General features: G+C 45.9%; 1 protein-coding gene across 4 annotated transcripts in view; it reads right to left on the bottom strand.

Annotated features, from left to right (window-relative positions):
* Window positions 1-19575, bottom strand: part of PLXNA4 (plexin A4) — a 623585-nt gene that overhangs the window by 203205 nt on the left and 400805 nt on the right. For all 4 annotated transcript variants that reach the window (XM_081209755.1, XM_081209758.1, XM_081209756.1 and 1 more), the window contains one exon: window positions 6381-6481. In XM_081209755.1, the coding sequence (XP_081065881.1) occupies window positions 6381-6481 (101 nt within the window). The remainder of the gene's footprint in view (window positions 1-6380; window positions 6482-19575) is intronic.

Genomic DNA, 19575 nt, shown 5'->3' with positions numbered 1-19575 from the left:
AAAATACGATACTTTCTTTGTATGTCCTGAATCTTCCAACCTTCTTTGGCCCCTAAGTCTCCATGCTAATATTATCACACCTCCCGGGTTGGTCCTAGAGTCTTATCCCAGACCAAGTATCCCTATTTCCCAGGGATAGGCCCAGATTTACAGAAGCCATCCTAGTTTCTGATTTGATCCCAGAATGTCCTTAGGACATCCCTGTTTTCATCAGAGAAATGTTGGAAGGTATGGAGCTATGCAACCCCCGAACCAAGGAGAAAACTAACTTTACAACCTTTCGAAGACACCTGAAGGCAGCCCTGTTTAGGGAAGTTTTTTATGTTTAATGTTTTATTCTGTTTTTATATATGTTGGAAGCTGCCCAGAGTGGCTGGGGCAATCCAGTCAGATGGGTGGAGTATAAATAATAATATTATGGAATACGATGTCCCTATTTTATTTGAAAAATGTTGGAGGGTAAGCCATTGGTCTCACTAGTTCTGCACTGTCTACATCTGACTGGCAGGAATTCTCTGGGATCCCTAGCAGAGACACTCTCTCACATCCAGGTCTCTCATTTCTGGGGCTGCACAGAGACAGGGCCAGCCCAAAGTGTTTCGCTGCCAGCTATACAGTTATTGCATATTTACTTTGTTTCGGGGGGTGCTTTTATTGGTCGGTGGATCTTCTTGTTGCAAGTGGCTTTGAGCTCGTCTTTGGTTGTCTGGAGGTGCAAATAATGAATCCCATGAAATCAAATTTTATGCTGCAGTGTGGGCCTGTTAAGAAAACGGTGTTGAATTTGGCACATCCAAAAAGGAATAAGAGAAAGGAGAAGGAGGGAGAGAGAAAAGGAAGCAACTCAAATAGTCAGGCAAGCAGAAAGCAAACAGATTGTTTGCCTGGAGGAGATATGCCTAAAACGGCTCAGGCTTTTGACTTACGAATCATGTTACAGAGAGGCTGAATAAGGAAATTTATTCAGTTCTCCACAACATCTTCATCTCAAGTTCATCCGCTGCAGTTTTTGGGAAAGCCACTTCTGCCTTAAGGAGGAGGTGGGGTTGCGGACTCTCCTGCGGGACTTGACATCTTTCCACAGGGCCTGCAGGACAGAGCTGTTCTGCCTGGCCTTCGGTTTGGACTCAGTCTGACCCTTACGTTTCCCTCCCCTTATGGTTTTGATCTACGGGCTACTTTTAAAATGAGGCTGCATTTTAAATGGCATTTTAACCTGTATTTTAAATCCCCTATTATGTTTTTACTGTAATTTACTGGTGTTAGCCGCCCTGAGCCTGGCTCTGGCTGGGGAGGGCGGGGCATAAATGAATTATTATTATTATTATTATTATTATTATTATTATTATTATTTCAATTACCGGGGTGGGGGGGGTCAGGACCTTGCCATGCAAGTAGGTTTCTAACAAATGAAAAGTAAAGCAGAATTAACCAGTGGATTTCCATGCCCAAATTCAATGCAAAAGCGCCTAACATGCTTCCAGGTGCCATAAGAAAGCTGCAGAGATAGTGCAGGATAGTGCGCACCCCAGAAATTACCTCTTTCAGCTTCTGCCTGCTGGAAGAAGGTACAGGGTTATGAAGACTAGGACTAGCCACCGGAGAAACAGTTTCTATCCAAATGCGATTTTGGTTTTAAACGCATGAATGTTTGATGTAGATTTTTTTCAATTTCGTTGTTCTGTATGGGACAATGACAATAAAGGTTATTGTATCGTTGTCGTATCGTATTCAAAAGCATTTCTGTCTCCAGCATAACCACTGTGGCAAGTAGGCAGTGTTAGCCCTCTCCCCCAAGAAGTTGTCGAATTCTCTTTTAAAGCCATCGAGATCAGGTAAATAAAAATGAACAAATTGCCACGAGTCTGCCCCAAGTTCAGCTTGCCAGGATCCGAGAAGGGCTGCATCCTCCTGCAGCAGTCATCAAAGGGAGTTGCCAAGGCAGAGGGGCATTCAGAAAGGCAAGGGAGAAAGGCTTTCAAAGAGCCTGATTTTTATCACAGCCTCTGAAGGCAGCTTGGATTACCTGCGGCCCCGCTTAGCAGCTCGCAAGACTTTGACCAAGAAAGGTAAAGCGGAGGTCGATCGATGAAGACCTGCCTGTGAATGGCAGGATTGAGTTACCCGCCGAGACCAGACAATATTTATTTCCATGGCCGAGGCAGCAGAAGGGAAGGGAAAAGTTGAAAGGGTAAAATTAAAACCTTCCCTCCTCCCAGCCCGACAAAATAATCTGAGATCAGCGGCTTCAATGGAGTTCTCCTCCCCTTTGAGGAAAGTTTGCTAAGAAGCTCTTGGAAAGCTAGGAGACGTGAAATGCATACTCTCCAACCCAAACAGGCTTCATCAGCATAGTCCAGATCTTCCAGGAGTAGCGCTGAGCCAAAAAATACACTACAATTTCCTGAAAGTAATAAGTTCCCCCTTTATCTTTCTCGGGGTGATTGAGAATTTATTTAGAATTCCAGCGGGTGTGTGGCAGTGGCCCAAAGGGCCACAGTAAATGTGACAATGTGTACCCCTGTAAATCCTTGAGTGTGCTTCTAATACAGAAGTTATGGTAGCCTCTTACTTTATGAGGATGCAGGTGGCACTGTGGGTTAAACCACAGAGCCTAGGACTTGCAGATCAGAAGGGCAGCGGTTCGAATCCCCGCAACGGGGTGAGCTCCCGTTGCTCGGTCCCTGCTCCTGCCAACCTAGCAGTTTGAAAGCACGTCAAAGTGCAAGTAGATAAATAGGTATCGCTCTGGCAGGAAGGTAAACGGCGTTTCCATGCGCTGCTGTGGTTCGCCAGAAGCGGCTTAGTCATGCTGGCCACAGGACCCGGAAGCTGTACACTGGCTCCCTCGGCCAATAAAGTGAGATGAGCGCCGCAACCCCAGAGTTGGCCATGACTGGACCTAATGGTCAGGGGTCCCTTTACCTTTACCTTTAGTGCCTGAGCTGGCCATCAACTCTTCCCCAGCGCAAGGAAGAGGTGATGTAGTTGCTACCCGAAGCTCAAACGGCAATGTCAGGGGTCCCTTTACCTTACTTAATGAATTTTGCAAGTTGCCTCCCCCCCATTGGGGCAGAAACACAGCTAATATGTGAATCACAAAGACACAGCTCAAAGCTAGAACATAAGTTGGTACATGGTGCAAATGGTTACATGTAACACAGGTTCCCAACAAACACACTAACACAATGTAACAGAACACAGTGGGGAAATTGCTAGTGCTTATTGTGCATGTGTAAAACATGAGATGAGGTAATGATGTATATGATGGGTGAAAATTGAAATGCTTTGTTTGAAATGTTATGAATACCACTGCCTGGACCTACTGGGCAGGGTTGCAGTTTTGCGGAACGATCCGACTGTAACCTATTGCTTCTCAATAAAAAATGCTGGACTCCTAACTCCTCACATTTCTGAGCTTTATTGGCGTAAACTCAGGAGATAAGCTATTTTCTGGCTTACAACAGGTGCAGGGTTGAGGCACAGCACATCCTCCATCATGGCTAGCAGCCATCAATCACTCCATCCTCAATGAATTAATATAATCCTCTTTTAAAGCCATCCTGGTTGGTGAACATCAATGCCTAATCTGGAAGCGAGATCCACAGTTTAATTATGTGTTGCATGAAGAATTACCTGAGCTTGCTCTGTCAATGTGAGGTGATTGAGGGTGACATGTTTAAACTATCCTCTGGAGGGCTGCAGCCTCCCCAGGTGTCCACATTCCCTGATCTGAAATCCCCATAGGAGGAGTTTCCTTATAATATCTTCCCCCTAGGCTGTTTATTCAAGGCAATGAGTCCTGGCTGCCAGCTTGCCTGAGCTCTGCATCCTCATTGATTTTGTTTTTAAGGGAAGCACGTTTTACCTTCAACTTAACAAAGGATGCTCTAGGATGTAGGACACCTGATTGGTGGATGCCGTTGGCTGGCGAGCTGTGATGTCACAGGGAATTGTGACATCACAGTCCTCAGTTGCTGGGCCAACAGAAGTCACAAGAGAAGACAAGATACTCTATCTGGCCAAGCCAGTGACTGTGGAGGTCAAGAAGGAGACTCAGGAGGAATCTAAAAACACAGCTATCAAGTGTCAAGGGATAACATGGTCGCAGCTTGCAGGCAAACCCCAGTCTTCCAGGTATTGCAAGACCCTCCTGGAATTGAGCCTTGTATACAGAGACCTTCAAAAAAGGGAGCAGAGGAGTGTAGCTGGCAGGCAGCAAAATGGTACCCTACTGGGCACCAGATTCTGCCAAGAAAATGCCCTCCAGTCCCATGTCATTGCCGTGACCTTGCGTTCAGACATTGCTCACCACAGTTGCCTAGGCAGAGTCTTGCTCCTTCTTTCTCTCTCTCCTTCGTAAGCCAGCTATTAACTTTTCAGTCAGGTTTCCTTTTTCACTTCCCCTCTCCTGCCCCGGAGACCCTCCATGGCAGCTAATTGGACATCTTTCCGATTTGCACCCTCCAAGCAAGACATTGCAGGTTAAAGAGGCCCCTGTATTGTGACCTCTGAGGCTTTTGATGGTGTGTGTGTGTTTCTGTGTGTGTGTTGGGCGGCGGGAGGCAGTGAGAGGAGATGGAGGAGAGCACCTGAGAATTAGATGCAGGCAAAAGATACTGCACTCTGAAGCTTTGATGGCCCGCTTTTCCCAGATCCCCCTCTTTGCCACGTAAAACCCAATCAATGCCCCCTAGTTTTCCAAGCTGCCTTCTCTCTCTCTCTCTCTCTCTCTCTCTCTCTCTCTCTCTCTCTCCCTCTCCCCCTCTCCTCTGCACACACGGACTCAAATTCCCCCCTGTAAGGTTAGGACAGAAGAGTCGCAGAAATCAATTCCCCGATCCATGCCAGGCCGCCCCTAGGAAAGAGAAGTCAATCTCTCAAGCAGAGGAGGGAGCCAGGAAAGGAAAGCAATGCGTCCAATAGCCAAAGCTCTCTCCAGCGCTCAGCTACCGCAGTCTCACGGCCGCTTTTGCATTGACTGCTGGCGCCCTGGGGTAGCCTTTGAAACAGTGTAAGCTGCAAATTGCTCTTCTGGACATCAGTCCCAGAGACTCCACACAGAGAGAGCAAAAGCAGCAGCATATGTTTCCATCAAGGCTCGGAGTGCAGAGCAAATTCTATCTCCAGGCCTGGTTTGGCATCTTAGGGGGCCTTTGCCAGACCGCCTCAATGCACCAGAGGCTCAGGCAGCCCACAGATGCGATCTCGCTGCTGCGAGGCAGCTCCCCGCTCCCTTGCCCACCAGCTCCCCCCAGATCCACTTAAGCAATACAGATCTTAGCGAGCTACAAGCAGACAGCAGCCTATGCTGCAGGAAAAGGGGTCCGTTGCAAAGGAAATTAATTATTTTAATTAATAGACCAGTTTAAGTCTATAGGATAGATGGTCCCTTAGTCTCAAAGGCACCACACAGAATGCTTTTTGTTTGAGCTCAGTGAGCAGAGCGTTTCAGCCCTGTTCTTGAGTTTGCTTAAAAACCGCTTATCTTGTATTTCTTTCTTTGAATTTGTGCCTTTTAGGTTTTTAAACCTTTTTGTAAAAGCAGCACTAGAATTTTCACAAGTTGAGTCCTCAACTTTCTATTACTGTGCTTTGCTTCCTTCAAGTTGGGCTGTGTTTAAAACTTGCCATTTAGGTTTTCAAACCCTTTTTTGTAAATTCAGTATTAGAAACTGTACCTTTGAGTCCTCAATCCTTTATTACTGCGCTTTGCTTTACCTATGTTGAGCCAGGATTATAATACTTCAGAATTTTGGGGGCTTCTACCCTTTTTTTGAAATTTTGGTCATTTAAAGTTTATGATTTTTCTATTTCCTTCTGAGGAAACCAAATAGTTCAGTGAAACGAGGTTTGTAGCTGTCATCCCGTTAAGGCTGTGTTCAATTTTAGGTTTTTCTAATTGTTTTCCTTAAACTTTTGGATTTTTATTATTTAGTTTATTTCCACAAGATAATATTTCTAGTCAATTACTTCTCGTTTAAGGGATTTTCACAGTATTTCATTTGTTTTGTGCGATTTCTCAGTTCCATGACTGTCTTTTTTCTATCAATGAGAAGAAGCAGGGTACAGATTCCCTGACTTTCGCCGTGACAATTGTTTTTGTCCTTTAAATTCTACCAAAGGACACATTTCCCCATCTTCAGAAAGCAACGCTGCCTCTCTCTTTCTGAAGCTGGAACTCTCAGGCTGCCTTTCCGAACGACTGCCTTCGTCCCACCGGGGACGGCTGCTGTGTCCATTTGCAGCTTTGTTCTGTGTCACAGCCGGCAGTGAGAAAATGTGAGGCTGGGGAGGAAGAAAATGGGAAGGAAGCCCTGGGGCCTGCTGCCCCTGCTGCGCCCCCACCCATCCCTCGACCCTGCGACCCACACACTTACGCGTTGTGGAGCACACACCATCCGCAGTGGGGGTCCCCTGAGCCCAGGCACTCGCTGCAGCTTTTGTACTGTCCGCAGGACTCCACCGGCACTCGGGTGAGCTGTGGACGACAAGGGGAGAAGAGTCATGCTGAGTTTGCGTTTGGTTTGCAATTCCAGACAGTGTCGTGAAGCCCTGGAGACTCAAAACCTATTCATGTATACCTCCCAGTAATAATAATAATAATAATAATAATAATAATAATAATAATAATAATAATAATAAAGACACCTGCTTCTTGGGAGAAAAGCAATGATAAACTTAGACAGCATCTTAAAAAGCAGAGACATCACCTTGCCAACAAAGGTCCGTATAGTTAAACCTATGGTTTTCCCCGTAGTGATGTATGGAAGTGGGAGCTGGACCATAAAGAAGGCTGATCTCCGAAGAATTGATGCTTTTGAATTATGGTGCTGGAGGAGACTCTTGAGAGTCCCATGGACTCCAAGAAGATCAAATGTCTCCATTCTGAAGGAAATCAGCCCTGAGTGCTCATTGGAAGGACAGATCCTGAAGCTGAGGCTCCAAGACTTTGGCCACCTCATGAGAAGAGAAGAATCCCTGGAAAAGACCCTGATGTTGGGAAAGATGGAGGGCCCAAGGAGAAGGGGACGACAGAGGACAAAATGGTTGGACAGTGTTCTTGAAGCTACCAGCATGAGTCTGACCAAACTGCGGGAGGCAGTGGAAGACAGGAGTGCCTGGTGTGCTCTGCTCCAGGGGGTCACGAAGAGTCGGACACGACTAAACGACTAAACAACAACAACAACAACAATAATAAATAATTATATTTATACCCCACCCTCCCTGGCCAGAGCCAGGCTCAGGACGGCTAAAACCAATAAAATGACAGTAAAAACATAATAGCGGAAAAAGAGGAAGGGAAAAAACACAAGTTAAAATACAAGTTAAAATGCAATTTAAAATGCAGCCGCATTTTAAAATAGCCGATAAATCAAGACCATAAAGGGAGGGAAACATAAGGGTCAGACTGAGTCCAAACCAAAGGCCAGGCGGAGCAGCTCTTGCAAGGCCCTGGTCTCATGAGACAGAGAGTTCCACCAAGCCGGGGCCAGTGTTGAAAAGGCCCTGGCTCTGGTTGAGGCTAATTTGACTTCCTTAGGGCCCAGGACCTCTAGGGTATTGCTATTTATGGACCTTAAGGTCCTCTGTGGGGCATACCGGGAGAGTGGTTAGAGTGTTTGACTAAGTACCTGGGAGACTTGGGTTCAAATCCCGACTCAACCACGAAGCTCACTGGGTGACCTTGGGCCATTCACTGCTTCTCAGTCTGACCTCCCTCACAGGGTCGTTGTGGGAATTAAATAAGTGAGGGAACAATTCACACCATCTTGAACTCCTTGGTGGGATTAAAATGCAATAAATAGCAGTGGTAAATGGCTTTGGAGAGCTGCTTCCATTCATAGCACACAACGCTAAGCTAAATCGACCAAGGGTCTGGTTCAGTAAATGGCTTGTTCATTTGTATTCATATTTAACAAACGCACATCCCCTGCCTTTTCAGGAAGTTCAAGGTAATGAACAACAATAAAAATTAACAGCACATCATGCATAAAATTCAGAAACATTATAAAAAAAGGCTATTGTGAAATGGAACGCATATTAAATGCTCTCGTTAAAACTGGGAACAATAAAGTCAGCAACAGAATAAGGAAACAGGTGATCAAAGGCTTCCATAGATCTATACCTAGGGCAAGTTTTCACCATTTGGTGGAAAACCAGTAAGATGAGACAAGATGAGTCTCTCTTGGGAGAAGGTTCTACAGCCCAGTAATGGGTGACTCCGCCCATTTCAGTTTCCCACTTCTCTAAACCTTCTTTCACTTCTCCACATTAATTTACATTAATTTACATGTGTGGTTTTCTTAAAGTCCTAATGAAAACTCACCAGCATGCACACATTTGTATGCGATTTTGCATTATAGGCACATTTTTGCAAAGCGATTCCCCTGATACAACATGCATTTTCCTGCACACTTTACCCTGATATATGCATTTCCGTACACAGTACTTGGCTCACAGTCTTCACTGCAAAATTTTAAAGGACAGACGTGTTTTGGTTCTCATATTGTTTTGGAAAGGATGAATTAGGTAGGTTTGCCTTTGTACGTTAACCGAATCAATTTTCTTGCCATTCCTAAGTTTGACCACCAAAGAGGCTCTCTCTGTGGTCCCAGAAAAATGAACTGTGGTCCCTGATCATTAAAGAACTGTGTCCCCAATAATTAAACTAAAGCAGTAGATGGAACACAAAAGTCTGCATAAGGTACCTTCATAAGAACCAGCGAAGGCGGTGAAGGTCCTGTGTGAGTGCCTGGAGGCGGTTGGAGAATGGATGGCAGCTAATGGATTGAGGTTGAATCCTGACAAGACAGAAGTACTGTTTGTGGGGGACAGGGGGTGGGCGGGTGTGGAGGACTCCCTGGTCCTGAATGGGGTAACTGTGCCCCTGAAGGACCAGGTGCGCAGCCTGGGAGTCATTTTGGACTCACAGCTGTCCATGGAGGCGCAGGTAAATTCTGTATCCAGGGCAGCTGTCTCCCAGCTCCACCTGGTACACAGGCTGAGACCCTACCTACCTGCAGACTGTCTCGCCCGAGTGGTGCATGCTCTAGTTATCTCCCGCTTGGACTACTGCAATGTGCTCTTCATGGAGCTACCTTTGAAAGTGACCCGGAAACTACAACTAATCCAGAATGCAGCAGCTAGACTGGTGACTGGGAGTGGCCGCCAGGACCACATAACACTGGTCTTGAAAGACCTACACTGGCTCCCAGTACGTTTCCAAGCACAATTCAAAGTGTTGGTGTTGACCTTTAAAGCCCTAAACGGCCTCAGCCCAGTATACCTGAAGGAGCGTCTCCACCTCCATCGTTCTGCCCGGACACTGAGGTCCAGTTCCGAGGGCCTTCTGGCGGTTCCCTCATTGCAAGAAGCAAAGCTACAGGGAACCAGGTAGAGGGCCTTCTCGGTAGTGGTGCCCACCCTGTGGAACGCCCTCTCATCAGATGTCAAAGAGATAAAAAACTACCTGACATTCAGAAGTCATGTGAAGGGAAGTTTTTAATGCGTGACATTTTAGTGTATTTTTGGTCTTTGTTGGAAGCCGCCCAGAGTGGCTGGGGAAACCCAACCAGATGGGCGGGGTACAAATAACAAATTATTATTATTATTATTATTATTATTATTATTATTATTATTATTATTATTATGGCAAGGGTTTACAAATCACTTTGTGTGTTAAAAATCATGCCACTACAGATGAACAGGCTCCCTCTAGATTCAAATGATTTCTCCCCACTATTAAGGAAAAGGTAGCTTTCTATGGGCACGTTTACAGCCATTCTCCCACATCTGACCCATTTCCAGCTCGAGCCTCTTGGTGCTAAAAATGCTTCCTCCCAGGCTGCGATGATCATGGAGCTTTCTCTGGTCCAGTGGGACACCTCCACCACACGCCAGCACTCCTGGCAATGACATTTCGAAGAATCAAGTTGCAAGGGAAGGCTCCTCGTCTGATTTCCCGTGGTGCCACGAAGAGAGGAGAGCAGGTAAATAAAGTCGCCTTTGCGGAGTCAAGGTTACACAGAAGAGCTTTGCCTTTCAGGACACTCGGATTCCTGTTAAGGGCGTAATTGCTGTCACGGAAAAGCTGCTCGGTTGGATTCAGAGGGATTCCGACAAGCCATGCAACTCCACACACACACACGTTTCCAATCTGCACAAAGTTGAGTTTCCTTCTGTTATTCCCCAAGGATGGAACTAATCAGGGAGCAGTTCCAAGGTCACTGATGAGGCGATTCCTCTGAAGTCGAGGAACCAGTGCCAGAGTATTCTGGCATTTCCCACATCCACACAATTGCATGCGGCAAAAGTTTTGCGTAATGCTCCCTTGTTTATAGCATAAACTCACGGGGCAACTAGTTTCCCCAAAGGGCACATGGAGGTAAGTTGCAGGTGGAGACCTGCAAAAACAAGAAACTTGACTGTTTACAACACTGTGATTTTGTGACTCCTTTCACAAACACAAATGCAGTGGTACCTCGGGTTACATTCACTTCAGGTTACATACGCTTCAGGTTACAGACTCCGCTGATCCAGAAATATTACCTCGGGTTAAGAACTTTGCTTCAGGATGAGAACAGAAATCGTGCTCCGGCAGCACGGCAGCAGCGGGAGGCCCCATTAGCTAAAGTGGTACCTCAGGTTAAGAATAGTTTCAGGTTAAGAAGGGACCTCCGGAACGAATTAAGTTCTTAACCCGAGGTACCACTGTGCTGCTTATTCTTAAACTTTACAGTACCAGTTCATTTTGGCAAATGGTAATTATTCCTCTCCCTTCCCCCAATCCATGCCACCTGTCAGATGGCAATAGTGGTTGCTCGTGAGTAACCATTCAGGACTCCAACCTGCCTTTTACAGGTTTTATTTTGGTGCAAAACTATTTACAGTGCAGAGCCACAAGTTCATGTCTGCCTCGGTCGCTAACAGAATCCAGGAGTGGTCGTTTCCGGGACCTCCCCCAACATAAGAGCTTCATCTCCCCCAGCCTTTTCCTTCCTTCTTTGCGCTTTAGACCTCTGCGCAGCGTGGGTGATGGAAGGGGCATGCTCCCCTCCTGGCCGGCTTGGCCAGCAGCGGTGCTGAGGCCCCCAGCAGCATCCTCAGGTCCTTTCCCTCCAGGAGCGGTGCTGAGGCTCCCAGCAGCATCCTCTGGTCCTTTCCCCTCTTCCCCACTGGAGGTGTGGCTTTCCTCGCCACAGGAAGAGGAACTCCTCTGCAAGATTTTCAGAGGTTCCCTGTAACCCAGCTGCCCCTCTGCTTCCTTACCCTGTTCCGATGGCAGTACCCTGACACCACCATTTCTTTATTCCACCCCCCCATCATATTAGCTCCCCCCACCCACAATTGTCTAGTCCCAGCTTTCTTCGAAATAGCTTTCCAGATAACATCTGCCATCCCTGAAGCTCCCTCGTCGGTCAGAAAAGGCCCGTTTTGTCCAGGGGGATATAAAAATACTACTGGCTGGACAAACGCGATGTCATCAGTCATTGCCACGTTTTCCCCTGAGGATCCCTGTGTCAGCAGAGTGAGGCCGTTTTTTAACTGACACGGAGGGGCAGAAGCAGCGCCCTGATGAAGCACAATTGAATCCCGTCAGCACTAAACTCCCAAACAGCAATGAGTGACAGATTGCCGGAGAATACACCTGTGCCTTATGGGTACTTTCCAAGAAATGTTACGGGACATGAGCTATGAAGTGACAGGCCAGGATTCATGGTGATGATGTCTTGAAAAATAACTAGCTCTGCTATTTGGGGGCATTTATTTATTTTTCAAAGGCAGAGAGAAGTCAGAATGTAGGGTTGCCATATCTTGAAGAATATCTGCTGAATGAAAAAATAACAACAGGGCAACTGACTTTCAGGTTTGGGGGGTGTGCGTCAGTAAATGAGGGGAATTAAGACTAAGAGAGCTGAGTGGGGGGTGCTCGTTTAATCTCACTGTATACAAGTTGTACAAGTGACAATAAAGTATTTCAGTTTCAGTTTCAGTTGGGTCTATCGGGTTGCATCGCTGATCAGCGTGAAGCAATGGTGGGGGACCCACATTACTCACACAACAAAGGCAGATCAGGGGAGAGTGATTAGTGCAACCACACTGGGCATCAATCTTCTGGGTCATGATAACCACGGCATCCAATGGAAGGCAAGAGGGGGGGGGGGTCCTCTGGATTTTGGCATCGCCCAGGCCGGCACTGAAATTGAGGTGCCATGGTCCACCACTGCCTACAGCAACTGTTCTGTCGCATTTGAAGGTTTGAGGAAAGGTAGTGCCTGAGCTGAGGGATGCGGGTGACGCTGTGGGTTAAACCACAGAGCCTAGGACTTGCTGATCAGAAGGTCGGCGGTTCGAATCCCCACAATGGGGTGAGCTCCCGTTGCTCGGTCCCTGCTCCTGCCAACCTAGCAGTTCAAAAGCACGTCAAAGTACAAGTAGATAAATAGGTACTGCTCCGGTGGGAAGGTAAACGGCGTTTCCGTGCACTGCTCTGGTTTGCCAGAAGTGGCTTAGTCATGCTGGCCACATGACCTGGAAGCTGTACACCGGCTCCCTCGGCCAATAAAGCGAGATGAGCGCCGCAACCCCAGAGTCGGCCACGACTGGACCTAATGGTCAGGGGTCCCTTTACCTTTACCTTTAGTGCCTGAGCTGGCCATCAACTCTTCCCCAGTGCAAGGAAGAAGTGATGTAGTTGCTACCCGAAGCTCAAATGGCAATGCCCTTTCGTGATTAGAAAAAGAAAATTGTTTTTTAAAAAATAAAGGTCAGATGAATGTTCACGGGATATTGGAAGCGCGGAGGGGCCATGAGTTCTGTTTTACAGAACAGTCTTCTATTTAAAGGGCTGCCTGAGAACAGCCTTCTATCTGAAGGTGTGAGAATGGCTGCCTAGGCCAGGCCAAGTGAAAAGATAAATAAGGAATCCAAGAAACCATCAGCAACTGACACATGAAAGAAAACTTAGCATCGACAGCTAACAGAGCTAGTTATTTAGAAAAGGTTCGGAAAAGGGACGTCAGAAAGGTCAAGGGGATGGTACAAGTCCGCTATGAATAAAGGTTGCAGTGTCTGGGACTGTTTTTAAAAAACATTATTTATAATCTTCAGGTTTATACATTTCAATAATTTCACAGTCATTTTAACATTTCAAAACTTGGCTTCCTCCCCACTCTTTCCGCGGTTCCTTAAATTTATTTTTAATATCTTCTGCATATCCAAATTAACTTAATTTGTTCATTTATACATCTACTTTAGATATATACTCTTATGAAACTGCAGGTTATTACAATAATCTCTCATCTGTTTACAATTTATCTGTAAATATTCAATAAACCCTTTCCATTCTTTTATAAAAAGTTGCTGTCTTTATTTCTTATTTTTCCCAGTAAGTTTCGCCATTTCTGCATATTCCGTAAGTTTTTGTATCCATTCTTCCTTTGCTGGGACTTCGACTTCTTTCCATTTTGGAGGCAAGTAACAGTCTTGCTGCTGTAGTAGCATATATGACAAAGTTTCTATACAGTTTGGGTAGTTCTGTCCCTATACAGTGGTGCCTCGCAAGATGAAATTAATCCATTCCGCGAGTCTCTTCGTCTTGTGGTTTTTTCGTCTTGCGAAGCACGGCTATTAGCGGCTTAATGGCTTAGCGGCTATTAGCAGCTAAACGGCTTAGCGGTTATTAGCGGCTTAGCGGCTATTATCGGCTTAGCGGTTTTAAGAAAAAGGAAACAAACTCGCAAGACGTTTCGTCTTGCAAAGCAAGCCCATAGGGAAATTCGTCTTGCGGGACGACTCAAAAAACGGAAAACTCTTTCGTCTTGCGTGTTTTTCGTCTTGCGAGGCATTCACCTTGCGAGGTACCACTGTAATTCCCCAAAGGAACGCTTCTGGGTTGTTGTTTTTTACAAACGTTATTTTAAACATCCTTTTCATTTCATTATATATCATTTCCCAGTAAGCTTTAACTTTACTGGCCACCACATATGATAAAAAGAACCTTCTTTCTCTTTACACTTCCAACACTTATTTGATTTAGATTTATATATTTTTGCCAATTTGGGACTTTTTGTTTAGGGAAATGGTAAGAGGCAACATGATAAAAGTTTTAAAAATTACACATAGCATGGAGACAGTGGATAGAGAGAGGGTTTTTTCTCCCTCCCTTATAACACTAGACTTGTGGACATGAAGTGGCATATTGGACGTTCAGGACAGATAAAAGAAGAAGAAGAGGAGGAGGAGGAGGAGTTTGGATTTGATATCCTGCTTTATAACTACCCAAAGGAGTCTCAAAGCGGCTAACAATCTCCTTTCCCTTCCTCCCCCACAACAAATACTCTTGTGAGGTGGGTGGGGCTGATAGACTTCAGAGAAGTGTGACTAGCCCAAGGTCACCCAGCAGCTGCATGTGGAGGAGCAGGGAAGCGAACCTGGTTCACCAGATTACGAGTCCACCGCTCTTAACCACTACACCACTGCGGTCTAAACCACTGAGCCTCTTGGGCTTGCCGATCAGAAGGTCGGCGGTTCGAATCCCTGCAACGGCGTGAGCTCCCATTGTTCGGTCCCAGCTCCTGCCAACCTAGCAGTTCGAAAGCACACCAGTGCAAGTAGATAAATAGGCGGAAAGGTAAACGGTGTTTCCATGCACTCTGGCACTTGTCACGGTCCTCCATGCACAAGAAGCAGTTTTGTCATGCTGGCCACATGACCCGAAAGCTGTCTGTGGACAAACACTGGCTCCCTTGGCCTGAAAGCGAGATGAGCGCCGCAACCCCATAGTTGCCTTTGACTGGGCTTAACTGTCCAGGGGTCCACTGGTGGAGGAAGAGAAGTGTGGGGGAGCGCACCACCCTGGCAGCATGATCCCAGTGGGGTGCCATTACGGCTGCTCTCCCTGCCCACACTGTGTGCCACACCCCTGCAGGCGGCATGCCACACCCCCAGGACACGCGTCACACCCCTGTGGGTGGTGCGCCATGCCCCGGGGACATGCGCCAGCCCCGCCCCCACCTGCTCTCCGCCCCCCCAGTGCCAGAGCATGAAGCTCCGCCACTGCAGGGGTCATTTACCATTTTAATTTCCCAGGGGTATCTGGTTGGCTACAATAAGAACAGGATGCTACTGTCAGGAGTACTGGGCTAGATGATGTTAGCATTCCTGCTCCATGATTGAAGTCATGGGATTGTTGTCTTTCACATGACGGTGTATGTTTTGACTCCACAGAGTGGGAAGTGATAGAAACAGGATGTTTGTGTTACTGTGCTCCGTGAAGTGGGACTATTGTCCTTTGTTCTTTCTCTCTTTGCTGTCTGATGCTAGAGAGAGAGGGAGCCATGTTGCAGTGCTCTGTGTGTGTTTATATGTATATAAAGTAGATTAGCCAAAATGCTGAGTTGCTGAGGTCTGTCACTCATGATGTGCAAATTCTGCGGATCCCTAAGTGTGCCGGTGTCGGTTGGCATCGGTCGCTGTGATGTTTGGGCTGAAGAAAGCTTATGAAGCTCCCGAATGATCGACCAGGAGGGAGAGGATGTGCCAGTCGGGCATGTGTCTCTGCCAACATCCTACTCAAGTGTAGACTGAACTCCTGACAACAAAATTGTTTTGGTATGAGGTTTTAGTACTCTGTACATGCCTCATACCAAACTGGTTTTGTTGTCAGGAGTTCAGCCTACACTCGAGTAGGACCCTGGCGGAGACACATGCCTGACTGGCATATTCTCTCCCTCCTGGTCAATCGTTCGGGAGCTTCATAAGCTTTCTTCAGCCCAAACATCACAGCAACCGATGCCAACCAACACTGGCACACTTAGGGATCTGCAGAGTTTGCACACCTTGCATGATAGACCTCAGAAACTCAGCATTTTGGCTAATCTACTTTATTTACATATAAACACACACGGAGCACTGCAACTTCGCTCCCTCTCTCTCTAGCATCAGACAGCAAAGAGAAAAAGAACAAAGGACAATAGTCCCACTTCACGGAACACAGTAACACCAACATCCTGTCTCCATCATTTCCCACTCTGTGGAGTCAAAACATATACCGTCATGTGAAAGACAAAAATCCCATGACTGCAATCATGGAGCAGGAATTCTAACAGCTACATGGGTCATTGGATTGATTGAGCAGGCTGTTCTTATGAGCAAGCATGCAGGGACACTTGGTCACGGTTGGAGGTGGCAATGTTTTTAAGTACCAGTTGCTGTAAGCCACAGAAAGGCAGAGGCTTCTTGCACTCAAACCCTTCTTTTTTTTGTGAAAAGATATTTATTAAAGTTTTTAAAGTATAACAGTAAAAATGAAAAAGAAAAAGAAATATACAAAATAAAAACAGTTAAAAAGCACATTGATTTTCCATAACATATCTTCCTTACACTTATTTCCCCGGACGTCCTCGTACCTCCCTTTTTTGTATTCCACTTCAGTTTGTTAGTTCAGCAAATCCTTACCATTAAGCTTTTACCCTTTTGTTAACCTTTTTTTCCTATCTCTTAAAGCATTACAGCTGGAAACCACTTAGTTTCTATCCAACATCCTTCTAGCATTCATTAATTTTACAATATTTCTGTAAATAGTCTTTAAATTTCTTCCAGTCTTCTTTCACTGACTCTTCTCCCTGGTCTCGAATTCTGCCAGTCATTTCTGCCAATTCCATGCAATCAATCACCTTCATCTGCCATTCTTCCAGAGTGGGTAGATCTTGTGTCTTCCAATACTTTGCGATGAGTATTCTTGCTGCTGTTGTTGCATACATAAAAAAAGTTCTGTCCTTCTTTGGCACCAATTGGCCGACCATGCCCAGGAGAAAGGCCTCTGGTTTCTTCAAGAAGGTATATTTAAATACCTTTTCAAACCCTTCTTGTATCTGTTCAACCACTGTGTGGACAGAATCCTGGGCTTCAGCCTGATCCAGCAGGGCTCTCCTTTCATCCTGTCCTCATTCACCCTCGACTCCCCATCCATCACAAAAAGACATGGCCAGGAGACACACAAAAAGGATGGATAAAGAGCTAGAACATTTTGAGAGAGTGGGAGGGATTCATCAAAGAGGTAACGGAATGGCCTTCTCGGCAAGACAGATTTTTGCACCAGCAGGCCGGAACTCCTCCTTGTGGACACACGAAGACCTCGCCCGAGTCACGCTGCTGTGTCTAACTGCTAGCACACCAGACCCTTTTACACGTTCACCTTCAGCGGCTCAGCAGTGAGATTAATTAAAACTGCACCACGCTGCTCAGTTACTCAAGCTTTAGTGTCAGGCCCTCTAATTAATAAAGGGAGAGTCTACGGGAAACAATGGAGCCGTGAGTGAAAGGCACACCACCTAAGGGCCATCAGCTGAAGAGAAAGCAACAGAAAGCAAAGACAGCACATCACAGCTCAGATCTGAAACGCTCCCCCTTCGCCGGCGGAACATAAATCTGCAATTAATTCCACTCAGCTCCACGAATCAAAAGTTTGGAGATCGGCCCATGCCCTCCGGGAGCAATCAGCCTTTCATGCTGCCCCAAAGACAGGAGGAAACGAAAAAGCTCGCGCAACAGCAGCAATTTGCTGCTCTCGGTAATTATTATAGAGGGATCATCGTCTTTCTCCCACAGCAAAGGATGGCTCCAGACCCACCGTGAAAACAAACATATACGGAATCAATGGCTTCCAGCCTTTGCAAGGTTGAGGCCAGGAAACAGCACCTGTGAGGCTGCTGGTGCCTATATATATGTTGGAATCATAAATTGTAGAGTTGTAAGGGACCCTGAGGGTCATCTAGTCCAACCCCCTGCATTGCAGGAATCTTGAGCATCTACGACAGATGGCCATCCAACCTCTGCTTAAAAACCTCCGAGAAAGGAGAGTCTGCCACCTTCCAAGGGAATGGCTCTTTCTATTGGAAAGTTCTTCCTGATGTTTAGTCAGAATCTCCTTTCCTGTAACTTGAAGCCATGGGTTCAAGTCCTACCCTCCGGAGCAGGAGGAAACAGGCTTGGTCCATCTTCCACGTGACAACCCTTGAGATATTTGTAGATGGAAAATTAGGTAGTCTTGGTAGATATGAGATAAAGGATTAAGTAAAAATGAGTTGATGAAAGTGATGAAAGAGAGGATGTTAAACTATATTATTTTAAACTAAATTACTTAAATGAAAATAAGGTTGGAAGGATTTGCTGAAAAAACGATCTGAATTAGAATACAAAATTGGGAGGTGTGAGGAGGTCAAGGAAATAAGTAAAGGAAGAAAGTTATGTAAAGGTTTAATCTGTTCTTTTTTATTTAATTTTTTTTAATTGAATGTATTTTTATACCCTTTTCTCTTTTTTCTGTTACGGTTGTATTCTTTTTTATATTTTGTATTGTTCTTTCCTCTTTTTGAAACCTTAAATTTTGAATAAATATTATATATATAAAAAAGAGATATTTGTAGATGGCTCTCGTATCTCCTCTTAATCTCCCCTTTTCCAAGCTAAATATACCCAGCTCCTTCAACTGTTCCTCATAAGGCTTGGTTTCCATGCCACTCCAATCTCTGAGCAGCAAAGGACTCCAGGCACTTGCCCTGGACTTGTTTTTCTTGCAATGAAGATCAGTAGAGACTGTGGTGTCTTTATGATATATGGTTTTATCTCACATATATACAGTGGTACCTCGGGTGACAGACGCTTCAGGTTACAGACTCCGCTAACCCAGAAATAATACCTCGGGTTAAGAACTTTGCTTCAGGATGAGAACAGAAATTGTGCGACAGTGGGAGGCCCCATTAGCTAAAGTGGTACCTCAGGTTAAGAACAGTTTCAGGTTAAGAATGGACCTCCAGAATGAATTAGAATCATAGAATCATAGAATCATAGAATCATAGAGTTGGAAGAGACCACAAGGGCCATTGAGTCCAACCCCCTGCCAAGCAGGAAACACCATCAGAGCACTCCTGACATATGGTTGTCAAGCCTCTGCTTAAAGACCTCCAAAGGAGGAGACTCCACCACACTCCTTGGCAGCAAATTCCACTGTCGAACAGCTCTTACTGTCAGGAAGTTCTTCCTAATGTTTAGGTGGAATCTTCTTTCTTATAGTTTGGATCCATTGCTCCGTGTCCGCTTCTCTGGAATTAAGTTCTTAACCCAAGGTACCACTGTATAGGGTTGCCATATTTCAATTAATGATTTTTTTTATTGACTTCCCTAAGATCCAGGACAAAGCGCCACCTTTTGGAAATTCCCCATTGAAATCCAGGTAACGTCCAGGACGTATGGAAGCCCTACATATATGCAACCTGAGCATAAGATGGAGTGGCTCAAAGTATTAACAACCCCAACCAATCTTGCTTCTTCATTGGTCAAAGCTTTGGATCCAGCTCAGAGCAAGAATGTCTCTGTGTATCCAGCTTCCAGGCTGCTTCAAGCTCAGCTCACAAATACTACTCTCCGGCTATTACAAGTAAAGGGACCCCTGACCATTAGGTCCAGTCATGACCGACTCTGGGGTTGTGGCACTCATCTCGCTTTATTTGCCGAGGGAGCCAACGTACAGCTTCCGGGTCATGTGGCCAGCATGACTGAGTCACTTCTGCC

Source organism: Podarcis bocagei (genome assembly GCF_964188305.1).
Source record: "Podarcis bocagei genome assembly, chromosome: 10".
Lineage (NCBI taxonomy): Eukaryota > Metazoa > Chordata > Lepidosauria > Squamata > Lacertidae > Podarcis > Podarcis bocagei.
The sequence above is the reverse complement of the archived record's forward strand: the minus strand, read 5'-3'. Positions and strand labels throughout refer to the sequence as shown.